The following is a 20,688-nucleotide window of genomic DNA, read 5'->3' as shown; positions in this document are numbered from 1 at the left end:
AATCTATAAACTTTACATATATCCAAGGATGGAGAGACCCTTTACATCCAGGTAGTTGGGGAGCTCTGGACATAGGGCCACTCAGAATCTCAACAAGGGAATCGGAAAATCCTTCTCATAAGTGAGCCTCCAAAGCAAAATACCAACTGAAAGAGAGAGAGAGAGAGAGAAAGAGAGAGAGAGAGAGAGAGAGAGAGAGAGAGAGAGAGAGAGAGAGAGAGAGAGAGAGAGAGAGAGAGAGTGTGTGTGTGTGTGTGTGTGTGTGTGTGTGTGTGTGTGTGTGTGTACACTTCTCAGAGCCAAAAGGCATCTCAACCCTCATGACTCAGTGCCTAATTAGAAATTATCAAAAGGTGTGAAAGCCTTCCTACAAGCAAATTTCCTTTAATGGGCTCCATTTGAGGACTATTAATGGGTGGGGGGAGGGGAGTGTGGAGATCTTAAATTCCATTAACACTGAAGAAGGTCAAAAGTGAAGAAACAAATCAGAGTGTCTATAAGAATTTCTTGCTAATAATGGAGGTGAAAGGAGGCATGATCGTATGATGGAAAGAATACTGACTCTTATATTACCTGACTTGGGTTCAAATCTTGCCTTGGCCCTAACTACTTTTGTGACCTTGGATAAATCATCTACTACTTCTCCACCAAGCTCATTTTCCTCAATTGCAAAAGAAAGAGATTGGACTGTATGATGACTGAGGTCCCCTTTAGCTCAATAGTAATGATAAAAAAGGAAAGACATTGGTAATTCACAATTCAAAACTTTCTTATTACACTATGTTGTAGTGTACTTGGAGAGTTTGAGGATATTCTAATGAATAGCTCATAGGAGCAGGGACCTAGAGGGAAATGGAAATTAGATGTTACCTGATCAAACCAACCCATTTTAACTATGAAGACTGCTTACTATCTTAAGGAGGGAGGAGGTGAGGGAGGAAGGGAGAAAATTTGGAATTCGATTTTTTTAATTAATGGTAAAAAATGTTTTTACATAAAACTGGGAAAGACAAAATATCACATTACAATTTTTTTAAAATAAAAACGAGGGAAATAAGGTCATGAAGGTTCAATGAATTAGCTAAAGCTGAAAAGATAGAGTGTGAGATGGGAATAGATCCAGGCCCTCTGCCTCCAGAGTCAATGTTCTTTCCCAAGACATTCAATTGGCAGCAATAGAAGATGTCTCCAATAGATTTTTTAAAAGGAAATAAATTAACCTGTTAGTTTGCTGTATTTTGAGCAGTGCCCATAAAAGGTAATTCCAAAATGGAGGATATTAACATTTCCACAGAACCATAAGGAATTTTAATATAGAGAAAGGCATTTGCACCACTTAGATTCTTTATTAATGAAAGAATTATAAATACAGATACACATATGCTAATTGTGTGCTTTATAATAGATACTACATAACAAATTTTTGTTGTGTTGAATTAAATAGTTTTAAAAAAACAAAACCTCTGCCTGAAACACCAGTATATAAAAAACATAGTATAAAAACATGGAGGTGGTCTCAGAGGGTAGTTAAGTTGCCCAGTGGATAGGGAGCCAAGACTTAAGAAGACCTGAGTTCAAATCTTGCCTCAGATACTTAGTAGCTGTGTGATTCTGGGAAAGTCACTCAACCTCACTCAGTGTCAGTTTTCTCATCTGTAAAATGGGAAATATAATATCACTGACTTTCCAAGATTATTGTGAGGATCAAGTGAGCTAATATTTGTAAAATGCTTGTGACTGGTCCTTTGTAAGTGCTATACAAAGGTTAACTATTAACTATGTTTCACTTTAAAGGTTCTTATCTCTCTTATTTGCAAAACAATTTTGAAGTAGCCTAAGAGATGAACGTTGAATGGGAAATACGTTAAATAGATTCTAGCTTCAAGGAGAAATTAAAGGAGAATGACTGTAGTAATGTATAGAAATGTGGTATAGGTATATGGAGTAGTAGGTAGTACAGAGTGATGGGCCCATAGTCAGGAAGACTCATCCTAGCGCAAAGATTCCCAACAACTTCAAACCTAAGTACGCAACAAAGGGAGAACAAGAATGTAGTTCAATACAAAGGGAGATAGAGACTGAGACACACAGAGAGAGGCAGAGAGACAGCACCTTAACTGGTGCTTTAATTTCGTCGAGATAGAGACCTCCCAGATGAGGAAACTCCCTCTACCAATATAGGTGAGTTACTGACAGTTTGGGAGAGTGACCAAGAACAGAACTAGAAGAGTAGAGTCCAACTCACATATGAACAGGGGCCACTAAACTATACATAGAGATCCCTGTAGACCACAGATCAACCTAGAGAACCACATACTCATATCATCTGCTTTATTGCGTTTTTATTCATTTTGTTAAATATTTTCCCAGTACATTTTACTCTTGTTCAGGCCACCCCAGAGAGTGTTGTGAGCATGTCTGACACCTTTGGGCTAGAACAGTGAGCAATTAAATGACTTGCCCGGGGTCAAACAATCTGAGCCAGCAAATAGCCGAGATGACCGGCATCCACACTTGGAGTCAGGGAGACTTGGGTCTGGATCCTGCCTTGGAATCTTACTAGCTATCGATTCATCTCCTTTAGCCTCAGTGTCCTCATCTATAAAATGGGGAAGCTTGTCTCATTGCCCTCTCAACTCCAGTAAAGCCAAGCGAGAGACGCTCTCCAGAGGACTGCTGGTGTGAAGAGCTGTAAGGTCCTGATCACATGATATGGTGAACTCTCTATTTATTCAGCAATAAACTAAGGCAAAAAACATTCACAGAAACCAAAGTACAGCATTCACAATGATATAACAACTTATCACTAAAGTGGCTACATAGTTTTAACAAAAGATATCATTCAGTAAATCCTTAACTGTATCATTCTTAAAGGAACAATCCTCCTTAAGGGACACAAAGTACAAAGGTCAAAGTTTTTCCACCCACAGGTCACATTGTCTTAATCTCTTAGTCATTAGTTTTCAATCATCCTTAACTCAAACATCCTTAAGGGGTACAAGGTACAAAGTACAAAGTTCTCCTACCCCTAGATCACAGTAAATCATGATTTTCTCAGTCATTACTAAGTACCCAAGAAGAGGTCTTTTCATCTTGGCTCGAGGCTGGTTCCTAAATTCTATGGTCCCTCTTCCACGGGTCCAGCTCTTGCCTAAATCTACCTAACTGCCACCTGGATGCACAGGCAGGCAGCTCTCAGATCCTTGTCCAGCTCTCATTCCATGTTGAAGCTCACAGTGTCCAGTCCACCTCAAGTCCTTCGAAGTTCCTGTTTCTGGGAAGACAAAGCTTAACAGAGCCAAAAGAACATTCACACACTTTGCTGGCACCATCATCAATTCACTACCTGCCTGTGAAATCAATACAGACCCATAAACAAGGTCTGAGAGCTCAACACAAATGGTCAGTATAGTCCCAGAACCTCTAAAACCTTCCTCCGGGACTTCTGTAAACAGAAAACAAGAAATTCTTCTTTCAGGGCTTCCATTAAGATTCCAGGGCTTCTGTACAAAGTATCACAGACACAAATCAACACAGACAGAACAGACAAACAATTTAGCAGGTACCAGGGGTGTTCCTTTCTCAGTTCTGCTCTCTCCCAGCTTGTGCTTCTGCTTTTATGGGGTCATTAGCTCCTCCCTGTTCCACCAACCTCTTACATCCTGTTTCTGTCTTTGGCAAGTCCCTCCCACTGCGGTTTTCACAAGTTCTGTTTCTTAACAAAGACTTAATATAATCATGGGCAAGGCTCAACTGAAACAAGGTGCTAAGTACTTGTTTGCTTGCCATTACAGTCCTTCCCTGGCTTAGGTATAAATACTATATTGTCTCATGAAAATACTAGACAAAATTCTGTTCTCAATTTTTTAAGAATAATTTGTTTAGTGTAGCTATTTTTCTTTAGAAGATTATATGGCAAAAGCTATAGACTAACAAGGGAAATAATGAAGAATAATAGAATGAAGGAGCAATAGCATTTAGAGACCTCAGATTTTATAATTAAGTAATATTAGTCAGACTCAATTGAACAACAAAAATCAAATGATATCACTATGCTCTAAGAAAGAGGTGTCACACTCAATTTCTGCAAGCCTGAGCATAGCCTGAACCAGATTAAAATGGAATTGGGGAATGTTTAGAATAATAAATAAAAATAGAATACAACCTAGAAAATGTTGATTTATTGTTTTCTAATATATGGCCCACAGGGATTCATGTTTGATATCATTGTCCTAAGAAAAAACTGACAATGATGAATACAGACGATGGAAAAATCTTATATAAACTAATACAAAGTGAAATAATCAGAACCAAGGAAACAATATACACAATGATTTTAACAATGGAAATAGAAAAATGGCAACACACTAATCAAAATAGAAAGCTGTAAAAAGGACCAACTTTGTCCTCACAGAAGAGATAGGAGAAAACATCTTCCACTTATTCCTTTGCAGATGTAGGAGATCATGCATATGGTAGACTGCATAAAACACTGGGATTTTCAGTTATGTTTGCCTGTTTTGCTCAATATTTTTTTCCTTCTTCCTCTTTATAAATCTTTTATTATTTTGGGATGACTTTCTGGGAGCTGGAGTCAGGAAGGATATATTCAGGGGTGTGTTAGTAAATATTTTATAACAAGCTCTCCAGGAAACAAACAAGCTTTTTTTTTCCTGCAGGTCATTTAAGTTTAATTAGCATCTTTAACATTTTCTTCATTATTTTCTTAAGTTGGGAAAATAATGAAGACAATAAATGAAGTCCTGATTAGTAGTATTGTTTACCAGTTTCTAAAGTGCAATACTCCCACTGAAACTTTAATTATTAGTGGCTTGAGTGGGCTTCAGCACAGCCCCTGAATAAATTGGGGAATGTAGATGATCTGAAAAAGAAGATATCAACAAATATATATACATATATATATATATATTCAGCATTAATTTTTATTTTAAAAATGTTTTTTTTTTATTTTTAGCAATTTTTTAAAACTGAATTCCAAATTCTCTCCCTCTCACCAGTCTCACCCCACCCTCTGAAAAGGAAACAATATATTAATTATGCATGTGAAATTATGCAAACCATTTCCATATTACCTATATTAACAAAACATACTTCAATTTGCACTCAGAGTTCATCAGCTATCTCTCTGGAGTTGAATAACATTTTTCATTGAGTCTTTTGGAATTGTCTTGGATCAGAATAGCTTAGTCTTTCACAGCTGATCATCACTAAAATACTGCTCTTCCTGTATACAATGTCCTCTGGGTTCTGTTCACTTTACTCTTCATCAACTTAAATAGGTCTTCCTAGGTTTTTCTGAAACCACACTACTCATTATTTCTTGTAGCACAGTAGTATTCCATGAAAATCATAAGGCAAAACTTGTTTAGCCATTCTCAAGCTGATCATTGTTGTTGTTCAGTTGCAGTCAACTCTTCTGGACCTCCTATGGGGTTTTCTTGGAAAACATACTGGAATAGTATGCTATTTCCTTCTCCAGTTGATTAAGTCAAACAGAGGTGAAATGACTTGCCCAGGGACACAGCTAATGAGGTTGTGGACAGATTTGAATTCAGTTCTTCCTAACTCCAGACCCAGTGCTCTATTCACTGAGCCATCTAGGTGCCTCCAACTAATGGGCATCCTCTCAATTTCCATTTTTTTTGCCACCACAAAAAGAGGTGCTATAAATACTTTAGTACATTTAAGTCCTTTTCCTTTTTCTTTGTTCTTCATGGGATACAGATCTGGTACTGGTATTTCTGACTCAAAGAGAATGCACAGCTTTATAGCCCTTCTAGCATAGTTCCAAATTGTTCTCCAGAATGGTTGGACCAGTTCATAACTCTACCAACAATGCATTAGTGTCCTTATTGTTCCACATTTTTTCAGCATGTCAGTTTCATTTCCTGTCTTTTTAGCCAGTATGATAGGTATAACATATGACCTCACAATTGTTTTAATTTGCATTTCTCTTCAATAGGGATTTAAAATATTTTTATATAACTATAGATAGTCTTGAATTCTTCCTCAGAAAACTGTCTTCATTTCCTTTGACCATTTATCAATTGGGGAATAGTTTTTATTTTTTATAAATTTGACTCAGTTCCCTGTATATTTGAGAACTGAGGTCTTTATGAGAGAAACTTGTGGAAGTTTTTTTTTTTTAATTTTAACATTAATTCACTGTCTGTGGTACTTTCCGTTTTTAGCAAATTGTAATTTCCCTCATAATCTCTTTTAATTAGGTCTATTTTTTTTTTGTTGTTGTAGCTTTTCCTTTGTCTGGGATCCTGATTGCTACCCTGCTTTTATTTTTTACTTCAACTGAAGCATAATAGATTCTGCTCCAGTCCCCTTATTTTAATTCTGTGTGTGTGTTCCTGTTCCAAATATATTTCTTTTAAACAACATACTATTGAATTCTGGTTTCCATTTTGCTATTTGCTTTTGCTTCATGGATGAATCCATCTCCTTGACATTCATAGTTATGATTAATAATTGTTTATTGCCCTCCATCCTATTTTTGGTTTTTCTTCCTCTTGTTCTTTTTATGCTTTCCCTTCTCAAAAGTCTTTTGCTTCTGTTCACTTCCTTCCTTAAATCATCTCCTCCTTATGTCTTAACCCTTACCTCTTTAATTCCTGTTGGGTAAGGTAGTTTTCTATACCCAACTGAGTGTGAGTATAAACACACACATGTGCATATGTAAGCATATAAATACATATATTTATACATGTGTATGCACATATATACATATTTATCCTTTCCTCTTTGAACCAATACCCTATGAGAGTGAGTTTCAAGTATTGCAAGCCACCTCATTTTCTCCTCCAAAGTAAAAATTCTTCCTTGCATTCCTGTTTCTTGTGAAATGATTTCTCCCATTCTACCTCTCCTTTTTCTCTTCTCCAACTGCATTTCACTTTCTCACCCCTTCATTTTTAAGATCATCCCAATATCCATGTCCTCTATGTCTAATAATGATATAATAATATATTAATTGTTATATAAATCAATACATACATAATTATTATATGGCATATTATAACATATGTAATATAATATATAATGAATTCTATAAATAAATTAATAAAAATTATATATAATAATGCTTTAATAATGCTGAATTTCTTAAAAGTTAAATGTATCTTCTTTTTATACAAAAATGTGATGAGTTCAATCTTATTAAATACCTTATGAATTCTCTTTCTCCTCCACCTTTTTAAGGTTTCTCTTGAGTCTTGTTTTTGAAGGTCAAATTTTCTCTTTAGCTCTGGTCTTTTCATCCAGAATGCTTGAAAGTCCTCTATTTCATTAAATATTCATTACCCCCGTACCCTTAAGAATTATTTTTTTGCTGGGTAGGTTATTCTTGATTGTAATCCTAGCTTCTTTGTCTTCCATAATATAATATTTTAAGCCTTTTAGTAATTTACCATGGATGCTGTTACATCTTGTAAGCTACACCAGCTCTAAATGGTTTCTTCCTGGCATTTTGAAGTATTTTGTCCATGACATTAAAGCTCTCAAATTTGACTATAGTATTCCTGGGAGTTTTCATTTTGAGATTACTTTCAGGAGGTGACTGGCTAATTCTTTCTGTCTCTATTTTATCCTCTGGAGCTAAGGTAGTAGAACAGTTTTCTGAGCTTGGCATAGAGGTAGTCCCATAATTCTTAAATTATCTCTCCATGTTCTATTTCTAGGTCAGATATTTTCCTGATAGTTCACATTTTCTTCTATTTTTCTATTTATTCTTTTAACTTCACTTTATTTTTTCTGGAAATCTCATGGAGAGACTGAATGAAAGCTTCCCCTTGACCAGTTCTAATTTATTGTGAATAATTTTCTTCAGTTGTACCTCTTTTTCCATCTGGCCAATTCTGCTTTTAAGGAATTATTTTCTTCAGTGACTTTTTATTCCTCTATCATATATTAAGGCAATACTGTTTTTAAAGTTTTATATTCTTTAATATGCTTTTGTGCCTCTTAACAAGCTGTTAATTTCTTTTTCATAATTTTCTTGTATCACTCTCATTTCCTTTCCCAATGTTTCCTCTACCCACTTATCTCTTTCTTTAACTATTCCAATAATTATTTTTGAGTTTGTGTTCATTTTACATTTTTCTTTGAGGCTTTGCCTGTAGTTGTTTTCATATTGTTTTCTTCTGGATTTGTTTCATTATCTTTCTTGACACTATAGTATCTTTATAAGGCCAAGGACTTTTTTGGTTGTTTTTCATTTTGCAGTTATTTCTTTTTTTTCCCCATTTTTCAAATGCTTTATTAACTTCTGATTTACATCGTTCATTTCCACCAGATTTTGAGTTACAAATTTTCTCCCCGTTTTTCCCCTACTCACCCCCCCAAAATAGCAGTCCCACACGAAATCCCCTCCTTCCATCTGCTCTCTCCCATATTTTCTCCCATACCCCTTTTGACTTTTCCAGTAGGGCTTGGTGGATCTCTATGTCCCAGTGCCTGTATATCTTATTTCCCAATTACATGTAAAATAATATTACTGATAGTATATATATATTTTAACATTTGATTTTAAAACTTTGAATTCCAGATTCATTCCCTTCCTCCCTTGTCACCCACCCTTACTGGGAAGATAAGCAGTTCAGTATAGGTTGTACATGTGTGGGCAATGCAAAACAAAATGTAGTACATATATTGCAAAAGACTGACTATATTTCCCTCCCTCCTATCCCACCTCCCACATGTTCTATTCTCTACTTTGATCTCATCCCTTTTCAAAAGTTCAAAAGTAGGTGCTTCCAACTTCCCTTCCGCCTAGCCTGCCCTCCCTTCCATCATCCCCCCATTCACCCCCCCCAATGTCCTGCAGGGTGAGATACCCTATTTAGTGTGTATTTCATGCCTTCCCCAAGCCAAATTCTATGGGAATAAGGTTGACCCATTCCCTTTTGCCGTCCTATTCCTCCCTTCCATTGTAACCATTTTCCCTTGCCTCTTCTATATGAGATAGTTTACCCCATTCTGTCTCTCCCCATCTCCTCTCATTATATTCCTCTCTCACCTCTGAAGTTCACCTTTTAAGTATCTACCCTTCCTGTTAAATTGGTCCTGTGCCCTCTATCTATGTATACCTGTAAACATATATACACACATTCACATATGTATTCATATGCCCGTATGCCCTCATATATAGACATATATATTTCTATTCCCTTCAATTATTTTCATACTGAGAAAAGTTTCATCAGTTACAAATATTGTTTTTCCATGTGGGAATGTTAATAGTTCAACTTTGATAAGTTCCTTATGATTTCTTTTCCCTGTTTACCTTCTCATGATTCTCTTGCTTCTTGTATCTGAATGTCAAATTTTCTATTCAACTCAGGTTTGTTCATCAATAATGCTTGAAAGTCCTCTATTCCACTGAATGACCATATTTTCCCCTGAAAAAATGATATTCAGTTTTGATGGGAAGGTGATTCTTGGTTTTAATCCCAGCCCCTTTGAGCTCTGGAATATCACATTCCAATCCCTTGATCCCTCAGTGTAGAAGCTGCCAGGTCCTGGGTTATCCTGATTGTGTTTACACGATATTCAAATTGTTTCTTCCTGGCTGCTTGTAATTTTCTCTCCTTTATACGGGAATTCTGGAACCAGGCTATAACATTCCTAGGAGTTTTCTTTTTGGGATCTTTTTCAGGAGGTGATCAGTGGATTCTTTCAACCTCTATTTTGCCTTCTGGTTCTAAAACATCAGGGTAGTTTTCTTTGAAAACTTCCTGGAGGATGATTTCTAGGTTCTTTCTTTGATCGTGTCTTTCAGGTAGCCCAATAATTTTTAAATTATCTCTCCTGGATCTATTTTCCAGGTCAGTTGTTTTTCCCATGAGATATTTCACCTTGCCGTCTATTCATTCATTTGTTTGGATCTGTTTAACAGCATCTTGATTTCTCATAAAGTCATTAGCTTCCATTTGCTCCAATCTAATTCTGAAGCAATAATTCTCCTCAGTGAGCTTTTGAGATTCTTTTTCCATCTGCCAAATTCATTTTTTTAGGCATTCTTCTCCTCATTGCCTTTTTGAGCCTCTTTTGCCATTTGAGTTAGTCTATTTTTAAGGTATGATTTTCCTCAGTCAGGCTGTTGACTCTCATTTCGTAATTTTTTTGCATCATTCTCATTTCTCTTCCCAATTTTTCCTCCACTTCTCTTATCTGCTTCTTAAGGACCTCTATGGCCTGTAACCAGCTCTTTTTTTCCTTAGAAGCTTTTGGTGCAAGAGTTCTGACTTCACTGTCTTCCTCTTGTTCCATGCTTTGTTCCTTTTTGTCCCCAAAAAGGGGGTCTAATGTTGGGATCTTCTGTCTGCTTTTTTTCCTTTACCTGGTCATGTCACCCCTCAGTCACTTGACCCCTGGGCTTTTTGCCACAGTAGGACTGTGCCACCAGACAGGGGAGCTTTCATCCCATATTCTGGGGTTTTCTCAGCTGCCAGAGGTATTAGATGGGTGTCCTCTCTGAGGCCTCCACATGCTCTGGCAAGCTGAACATTCACCCCAGGATTTCCACCCTAGACTGCAATCCAGATCCAAGCAGGTTAAAGCAAGACCGATTCCCCCTCAGACTGGTGCTTGGTCCTCCTACACTCTGCAGGCCAGGAGCTGAAGCTGTCACGTGGCACTGGCTGGCTGTGCCAGTGTCTCAGCAGCTTCTTGCCCCAGGGGTAAAAGCCATGCACTCCCACTTACTGGGTCCCAAAGTCCAGACTGCACTGACCTCTCACTTTGTCCTTCCCACCTGTGTGTTGATAAATCTGGAAATGGCCACAGCTGCTGCTGATCTGGAGTTCCTCTGGCGGGCAGCTGGTCAGGCCCACCCTGGGGCTAAAGCCTAGGCATGGGGCTGGGCTCGGCTCCAAGAGGGCTCTGCTGGCCGATTCCTTCCGGCAGGGCTGTCCTCAGTGGAGGTTAGTTTCTCTGTGTCGTTTTGTGGGTTCTGCAGCTCCAAAGTTTGTTCAGAGTCCCTTTTTTACATGGATTGGGGAAGGTTGAAGCCAGAGCAGGGGGGAGGTCCTGCTTCCACTCCGCCATCTTGACTCCACCCTCCCCCCAGCTTATTTCTTGACTTTCAACTTGATCTTAAAAATTGTACTTTGCTCACCTGTGAATGAGGAGGCACTGTCCCACATTTCATGGTTTTTTGTACTACTGGTTTCAGAGCTGGTTCTAGAGGTCTGCACATTTTCTGTGCTTTCAAGGTGGTATCCTGGGAAAGATATGCTCCAAGATCTCCTTATCTGCACTCTGATCTTTAACTGGGAAGGGCGCCTGCTCTCCTGTAGTCAAAATACTCACCTTCCTCTAGGCTCTGCACCTCTGATCAGATCCCCTGTTCCCCTACAGCTGCAGGAGGTAGTGCTCCTCTCTGCCCTAGAACTGCAACCAAGGACCTTGCTACCTTGTGATGCACCACAAGTGCTCCTCTCCACCCAGAACTGTGACCAAGCATTGTTGATGGGTAACAGAACTGCCAGATAGTGCCCGCCCTATACCCAGTGTCAATACAAGGTCTCCTGCAATCTCTTTCTGACCATTTGCCACCTCCAAGATCCACTACTCATGCTGCATGGATTCCAGGCTGGCCACCACTCTCGTGTCACTGATCTTTTTATTTGACTTCTTATATTGTTTTTTTGAAATGTTTATTTCAATGCCACTCCAGAATTTGATTTGATATTTTATATTAAAGTTTTTTGGAGGGAAATGTTGGGAGAGTTCAGCTGGGTTCCTTCCTCTAATCTGCCATCTTGGCTCTGCCTCAGTAAAAAATATATTTTTAAGGGGAAGCAAGATGGTGTAGTTAGTAGGGTACAAGTCCTGGAATCAGGAGGACCTGAGTTCAAGTCTGTCCTCAGAAACTTAACACTTAATAGCTGTGTGACCTTGGACAAGTCACTTAACCAATTTGCCCTGGCTTTCCTCTCCCCTCCCCCCAAAAAGGCTAAATATCTATCTATCTATCTATCTATCTATCTATCTATCTATCTATCTATCTATATAATTTTTTTTAAAAGAAGGTTGTTCAAGTTATGGGGAAAGAACAGAGCAAAATAAAGCACTTGTAGTAAAAAGGGGAAGGAAAATCAAAGAAAATAATGCAGAGATGGTTCCTGAGCTTTTCTGATTTTAAAGGAAATGAACCTGCAAACATCCTGACCAATACTCAATACCATAATGAAATCAGAGTGATATGGAAGAAAAAAATCATATAGAAAATAGTTAGACAAAGGCCTACATGAGCTGGAGAGTGTTGTGTTGTGAGCCTGAAGAATAAGTCAAGTTCCTGAGATGCCAGACTTCTGTCAGGTGGAAATTTGCTAGATCTCAATTCTAGTACCTGTTTTTCCCCTCTGTCATGTATAGTGAATGATTAGAACATTTCTTGGTTAGTGTTGAACAGAAACGATGAGCACTTTCCCCCCTTTATATGACAGGATTTCCTCCCTTTTTGCCAAGCAAAGAGCGTAGTACTTTAAAATGTACACTTAGGGATATTTCAACCAAAATCCCCACTATGGAAGCAATTTCTTATGGCAGATACTTCATTGTAAAGTCAATGGTGTAATCCTAAAATGAGAACTATTTTGAATTTTTAAAACTAAAAACAGAAGGCTTGTTTTGTTTTGTTCTTTTGTAAGGGTGAGTGAGGACAGAACTTGCCTCAGTGTTGGGAAGACCTGGGCAAAAGTTCTGTTTCTGTCATAATTGGCTGTGTGATCCTTAGCAAGCCAAATAATCTTTCTTATGCCCCAATAAAACATAACATTATGAATTTTAGAGCAACAGAGAACAATATCATAGATGGGGAAAACATTGTGTTAGGTTATAGTTTATAGCACTATAGGCAAGGTGGTCACTATGGCTGAAAACTGGGAATTAGGGGCTAATAAAAGTTTCTTTTTCCATCATGTCACTAAGAAATCTTAATTGTTTGATTCCACTTCAAAGACAGTTTAGTGAAAGTAGATCAGACTCCCTGGTGTCCACCCGAATCTTTCAAGAATAACAGATTTCCTTGAGGCAATAACAGAACAGTGATGAACAAAACTGAACTTCTAAACGTAATTTAAAGATAATGAGTGATTTTCAGAAAAGCTGAAATATCAAAACTTAACTGAGAAAAATGAAACATGACAATTACGAAATGTAGGCAGGGATACAAAGTAAAATCAGTAACAGAATAAAATCAATTTGATTTTCCCAAATTCTAATACCAATGAAACCACAGGGTGATGCAAAAATAATTAAAAAGAAAATTTCTCTATCTGTACACAAATTAGATCATTATCCTCAACAATTTGAACTTATTGGTTATCAAGTGGGTAACAAAACTAAAAACACACACTGCATATAAAGGTCATTTGAACATTTTGATCTACAATTGATGAAAAGCATTTCTACATAAGGTGAGTTTGAATTAAAACACAATTACAACCAATGCAAAAACAAAAAAACTAAAACAAACAAAAAACCCAGCAACTGAAAAGAAAAAGGATGAAAGAAACACTCTCAACTTGATCAGATCTATTTCTATGTGAAGGTTCACATTTCACAAAATGAAAAGGGATTTCTGGGAGCTTTCAGGAGTGAAGATGCTCTGGTTAGAAAAACATCTTCACTTTCAGTAAGTGTAACATGTAGAGGCATGTAAGAGCCCAGAGTCCCGCTTTTAGATTACACATCTTGGAGGGATTTGAGATGATCAAGATTGTGAATTATACCATCTCACAAAATCACACTCTCCAAACTTGCCTTTTAGTTGTCAGACTCAAAAATAAACAAATAAATAAATAAGTGTTGCCTGGAGGTGAGTAGTGGCTCAAAGAATCATGGCAGTAATAGACCATCCACTGTAAGTCTGGGGACAAATTTTCATTAAGAGCTAATTTTTTTTTCCTCAGCTAACTCAGTATTTTTGAGCCTTGGGATGGTAGATATCTAGTCTTCATGGAAGAACTGACATTTTGTCTAATCTTTCAGGCTCAGAGAACCACAGAATTTTTAGAACTGATAGAAACTTGAGTTATGGTATATGTGTGTATGTGTATTTGTGCATGTGTCTGTGCCTGTCGTGTGTGTGTCTGTGTGTGTGTGTGTGTAACTGAGGCTCATGGAGACTGATACGAGTTAGTGATCATCAGAACTGAAGAACAAAAAAACCCTCAAATTTAAAGGCTAATGTAAGTTTTTGTTTATTTTTTACTGCAGTGAAGTATTGATTGGGTAAAATTTTATTTTAATCCTACTGCAAGGAGGGGTTTAAGTGAAACATATCAGGAAGGTACAAAACTTCGTACAGACAAGCAGTGATGATCCTTGGCCCCCTTTCTCGTTTCCACTTTCTACCAAGAGGGTCCAGCCCTTTTCCCTAGCTATCATTATACCTCAGTTCTTTGGGAATGCTTTCTCCCCTACCAATAACAATAATGATTATTTACATTAGATATCATTATATCAGACTTAAACTCTAAACAACATGATGTGAAATGCTCTCAAAGAAATTTACGTGATTAAATACGTATCATCCCTGCCCTCCTATCTGCTATTGGAAATATCCCAAAAATGCTTTTGCTTAGCTTAACTGAAGATGCCCTTGTGTCTCAGTACTTTGATTCCATTATGTAAAGCAACCATTGCATTCACCTGTGCAATAGTCCATGGAACATAAACATAAAAGAGTGACTTCTCAGTCTTTGTATATGAACTCCATTGAATAAAAAGCTATTTTTGTATACCTCTTCTAAAATGCACAAATCACCTGAAACATATTTTATAAATCAACAAATCTCTCACATATGTGGGAATGTGGCAGGTAATTAGACAATCATCCCAACTTCAGGAATACAATGCCAGAGAGTTGTTTTTACATGGTAGCCTTCAGAGCAAATTACTCCTGTAGCATTTCTCTATTAAGACAAACCTCAATGATCCCATTAACCAAACCAGTTTTTCAGCAGCACAAGACACATAACCATATATTTAGTATGTTCCTACATTAAAGCATAAAACCAATGGTCTGAGAAAGCACTTGGGCACAGTCATGATTTCAATAGCAGTATATTATTATATTTCTTTGGATTCATCAAAACCAGATTTTCTTTCTCATTTAAACAAAAAGTATTACTATGTGATGAAAGTTCTGTTGGTCATGAAGCACGAATGGGAAAATGATTTAAAGATGTATCAAAATTTTAGAGAAAATATGTTTTTAGATCATCAGAACTGAACAGCTTTGAACTTTATCAAAGTCACTTATGTTCAAAGATGAAATTTACTACTAAGTTATGAGAAATCACACTGCCTTGAGCTGCTCATCGAGAGAGGCTCTCACTGATTATGCTACAACAATTTAGCTAATTAGGCCTTGGTAATTTTTCTTTTTTGCAGAAACACCCAGCTAATCTGGGACTTAGGCTCCTAGGTATTTTAACATTTGTGTAAACGTCATCATCTCTTTCCAACTAATTCCATTCCACCTTCCTATCACCACTGAGTGCAATGTATTAGGCTAAGAAGGCTATAAACATAATTTTCCAAAGCTATAAAGTCAACGTTTACCCAGTACTGAGGGAAACTAATTGACTTTTAAAGACATAAATAATGAAGAAAAATATTGAAATAATAGAAAATGATTTGCAGTCCAACTTAATGAGAATCCAATATCTCATGCAAATAAATATTTATAACGTATCAACTTTTAGTTGATAATAGAAACTTTTAAAAGATAGAAAGGGTTACCTTGGTATTTTGCAAAGGCCATATCGAAACATCTGCTGTAGTTTGGGTCATAGAATTATAGACTTGGATGTAGAAAGGATCTCAGGTCACCTAGCCCAGCCCCCTCATTTTACAGATGAAGAAAATGAAGCCCAGAAAGGCTGGCATTTGCTTAAGGCCACAGTGGCAGTAAGTACCACTTGTAGGATTTGAACAGAGGTCCAATGACACCAGCGTCAGTTCTCTTTCCTCAGTAACACACCGATGGATCTGTTTGTGTGGATAATCCAGTAATTAACTGGCAACTAGGAAGACTACTGATAATTGTAAAACAAACTTAAACCTGAAGGTCAGACTTCTGACGTTTTTCTGAGACCTGGATTTGTAAGACAAGTCCATTGACCATTATCCCATATCCCAGTTTTCGACTTCACCCCCTCCACCAATTGCTTTCTTGTCTAGGCTTCTCCATTCTTTAAAAAAATAATAAACCCCAACAGATGCTACTATCTCTGCTAGATATCATGCTCTATCCTTTCTCTCTCATTTAAACTGCTGGGGAAAAAAGCTATTCACACTTATTTTGTCTTCTGTCTCTTGTTACTTTCTTCTTAAAACTTTGCAATCTCACTTTCTGCTTTATCATACAATTGAATGTACTCTCTGCAAAGTCACAATGATCTCTCAGTTGCCAAATCTCAGAGTCTGTTGCCAGTTGTTGTCTCCATCAAAAGCCCATTTATCTTCCCCTCCATGGAAAAGTATGTCTCCATTCCCCAAACCTCAGTTTTCAGCTTCCTTTTGCATGTTGTTTTCCCCCATTCGATTCTAAATTCTCTGAGGGCAGAAACTCTCTCTCTTTTTCTTATTTATATTCCTAGCACTTAGTATGGCACCTGGCACCAAGTTGTTTTCAGGTGTTTTCTGTCGGTCTCTTCATGACTCCTTTTGGGGTTTGATTGGCAATAATACTAGAGTGTTTGACATGTCCTTAATTCTTTTTATAGATGAGGAAACTGAGATGAACAGGGTTAAATGACTTGCCCAAAGTCACACAGCTAGTAAGTGTCTGAGGCTAGATTTGAACTCAGGATAATGAGTCTTCCTGACTTCAGGCACTCTATCCACTGAGCCACCTAACTCCCCTATCAAAAAGAAGGTGCTTAAAGTTTATTGAACTGAATTGAAATTTTCTCTCTCTATTCTCTCTCTCTCTCTCTGTCTCTGTCTCTCTCTGTCTCTCTCTCTGTCTCTCTCTCTCTTTCTCTCTCTCTCTCTGTAGGGGCAGGGCATTTGGGGTTAAATGACTCGCCCAAGATCACATGGCTAGTAATTGTTAAGTGTCTGAGGCTGGATCTGAACTCAATTCCTCCTGACCCCAGGGTCGGGGCTCTATTCACTGTGCCACCTAGCCGCCCCTCTCTCTACTTTTCTACAGCATTTGACACTAAGTGCCACCTTCTTCAACTGGATATTTAGCTCCTCTCTGAGTTTTCATTCTCTTTTAACTATTGGCTATCCTCCTACCTCTCTGACAGCTTGTTCTCCGCTGGATATAATGTCAGCAATTTCTCTTTTACCCTAAGACTGTTCTGGACCTCTTCTCTTTTTGCTCTGTACTCTCTCTGTGATCTCCTCATTTCCCATACATTTAGTTATCACAACTGTGCAGATGATTCTCAACTCTGTATATCCCAGCCCTAGAAGCCTCTCCTGATCTCCACTGTCTATATCCAATTCTCTACTGCATATTGCAAACTAAATGTCCCACTGGCATTTCAAACAAGTATATCCCAAAGAGAACTCCTTATCTTTTGCTTCAAAACTTTCTCCTCTTCTGAACATCCCCATCCTATAGCTATAGCTGACAAGTTAAAAAAAATCCTACTTGTGCTAAAGAGAAGGATTTTACAGTCATACAAAGACAACTAGGGAATAATTCCTCAGAGATAAGTGAAATCACTTTCTAAGCACCAAGATCATAAATCAATCTTTTCTTTTTTTTTCTATCTCCTGCTTTACCCTTTTTCTTCCTGATCTCAATTACACCAAACTTGTCTCACTTTCCTATATAGGTGTTTATTGTTCTCTAATAATTTCTCCCCTGTTCATTTTGTTCCCAGACCAGATCATAAACACTGCTCTGTCTTCTAATACATCTAGGAGAATACTTAGTATCTTGGCTTTAATTCTTTGAATTACTTTAAATTCCAATAAAGTATAAGTTCCTTGAGGGAAGGGTAATTCTGATTTTGGTTTTTGTATGCCTGGTGTCTGACATGTAGTACCTTCTTAATACCACTTGTTGCACTGAATTTAATTGCTCGTGAACACAGTTTCCCAACAAATCAACCAAGATAAAAGAGCAAGTTTTACCTTGACCGTATTTTATGAGACTTTTGTAAAATTTTATGATATATTCCAGGGTCATTGTCATTATTCTTTTTTGATGATGTTTTATATTTTCCAGGGTTACTGTCAATATTCTTTTCTTTTTTTTTTTGTCCTATTTTTTGTTTTTAAAGCAATCGGGGTTAAGTAACTTCAAGGTTACATGGCCAGGTGTTTCTGGGTGGGTGCTAAGTGTCTGAGCACAGATTTGATCCCCAGGTCATCCTGACACTGGAGCCAGTGCTCTTACTCACTGTGCTACCTGGCCGCCCCTCCAATATTCTTTTCTTATCAATTTATTAGTGAGTAAACACATGGTTAATATCCTATATATTTTCCTCAAGAAAAGGAAAATCACTGTATATACTATGTCACTTTTCTTACAATTGGTTATGTGTTTCAACTTACAGGCAAACTGGAGCTTTGCTTCTTTACTGACAACCGTTCCAAGAGAATTTGATGCAAAACATTGATAAGTACCAATGTCTCGATTTCTGTTCGGATTAATCACCACAAGATTTCCTCCATTGAGTTTATAACGATAATCCATACTTAGATCAATGTCACTTCCATTGAGCTGCCATCTGTAAAATAAATTTCATATATGTTTGTTTTACTTTTCCCATCCTTATTGTTTTCACATTTAAATCAGGAAAGATGAAATTTCATTATCAAGACAACTTTAAGCATGTTATATGTTTAAGAATTGGTAAATGCTGCATAAAGTCTGCAATTATAGGAGATACCTGAGTATTTAATCAGAACATGTTCAAAGTGTACCCAAAATGCCAAGTGTCAGTTTGAAATGGCATTTTTTCTAAGTATATTTTCTTCAGACATGGGCACTTTACCCTGGGGCTATATTAAACATTTAGGGTATATGTAACGAGGCAAAACATAAGAGGAGAATTTGAGGAAAATAATCTAGATACTGATGTCTAATATTCTGCCACTGACAGAGGAAAATAGTTTTAGGTATTTCAGGTATTTTCCCTCTCTCAAGAATAACTTTTCCAGATTGGCTGAGAATTTTTAATTAATCAAATAAATTTTCAACAATCCATTTCATTTGTTTGTATACACATCCCTCTCTAAGACATTGTCAACTCTTTTAAACCATTGAGAACTATTTTGATATAATGCTCTGCCACCACCATAAGGAATGACTGGGCAGGTTAGCAAATCTTTTCAGGTACCTAACTCCTCCAGGGAATAAATCACATGTTTTTTTTTGTTTCGTTTTGTTTTGTTTTTCTATTTTATTTTGTGGGAGAAGGGGACTTAGAAGAAACAGTTATATTGTTATATATATCTTATAATGTTAATGGTACAAGAAACTCAGAGAGGAGTAAATTCCCTATACTGATGCATACCAACAGCTGCTCTACAACCCAAGAGTCTTAGAAAATTGTTTGAATGTAGTATTGGAAAATTCAGTTCCTTTGCCTCACCCTTCAGCAAAATAAAGCTACCACTCACTAAACAGGGGCAACCTTTGGCTCTAGCTAAGTGAGATAGTGGATAGAGTGATGAACTTAGCATCAAGAAGCCCTGAGGTATTTGGGTGGTACAGTACATAAACAACTGACCTAGCTGCCAGAGATTCCTGAGTTCAAATTTGGCCTTTAACACCTATTAGCTATGTGACCCTGGGCATTAAGAACAGTTACCTCCTGGGGTTGTTGAGAAGAAGAGTATTTGCAGAGAAGGTTTGTTTTTTTTTTTATTTACAAATCTTAAAGTAAAGGTTATTTATAGTATTGCTCTTATCATGGGAATCCTAACAAAAGGATCAACCATAAATGTTGTAAAATCATTATGTAATCTCTACTATGGAATTTAAAATAGGATTTGAATTTTCCAAAATTGATTTACAAATAACTTTTTGGGAATTGTGCAAATGGAAGTCCTTATGTAGTATGAGAGTCCAAAAATTCTAATGAAATCTATATTAATTTTAAACTATTAGGAGAAAAATCATTAATGCAAAATTTCAAACCAATCCTATGAGACTAGAATTTTTAAAAAGTCATTAACGTGAAAGGCATCTGGTTAAAAAAAATGATTCTTGCAATTTTGTTTTGGCTGCTCCGTAAGACTGTTTGTCATTTTTATTTAAAATGAAGAGAAAAAAGGAAGACATTCTTATCTATGAAAAGTATCATATCTAGCTATGCGGGCAGAGACAGAGACAAGATGGCAGAGAACAAGAAACAACACCCCCAAATTCTCCCAACCTTCCTCTTCAAACAACTTAAAATAACTTCTCAATAACATTTTGGAGTGGAGAGCCAACAAAAAGTCAGTGTGACACATGTTTTCCAGCACGAGAGAACTTAGGACATCAACAGGAGGGCGAGGGTGGGAGCCGGCCCAGAGAGTAGGGTGGCAGTACAAACAGTGGGCCTGGGAAGCAACTGTGATAATGGCAGCAGCAGCTTCAGGAGCTCTGAGCCTAAAGACAGTAAGGGGGTTAACAACTAGCGATAAAAGGATTTACAGGAGACCCATTGCTAGCACAGGGTACAATCAGCA

General features: G+C 37.3%; 1 protein-coding gene across 2 annotated transcripts in view; it reads right to left on the bottom strand.

Moving 5' to 3' along the window:
- CNTN3 (contactin 3) overlaps positions 1-20,688 on the bottom strand; it is a 449,736-nt gene that overhangs the window by 223,226 nt on the left and 205,822 nt on the right. For both annotated transcript variants that reach the window (XM_069084081.1, XM_069084082.1), the window contains one exon: positions 18,562-18,737. In XM_069084081.1, the coding sequence (XP_068940182.1) occupies positions 18,562-18,737 (176 nt within the window). The remainder of the gene's footprint in view (positions 1-18,561; positions 18,738-20,688) is intronic.

The sequence above is a fragment of the Petaurus breviceps genome, unplaced genomic scaffold, assembly GCF_028583685.1.
Source record: "Petaurus breviceps papuanus isolate PSGF00001 unplaced genomic scaffold, PetGlider_PUasm1.0 174, whole genome shotgun sequence".
Classification (NCBI taxonomy): Eukaryota; Metazoa; Chordata; class Mammalia; order Diprotodontia; family Petauridae; genus Petaurus; species Petaurus breviceps.
Note: the sequence above shows the minus strand (reverse complement) of the source record. Positions and strands in the feature narration are given on the sequence as shown.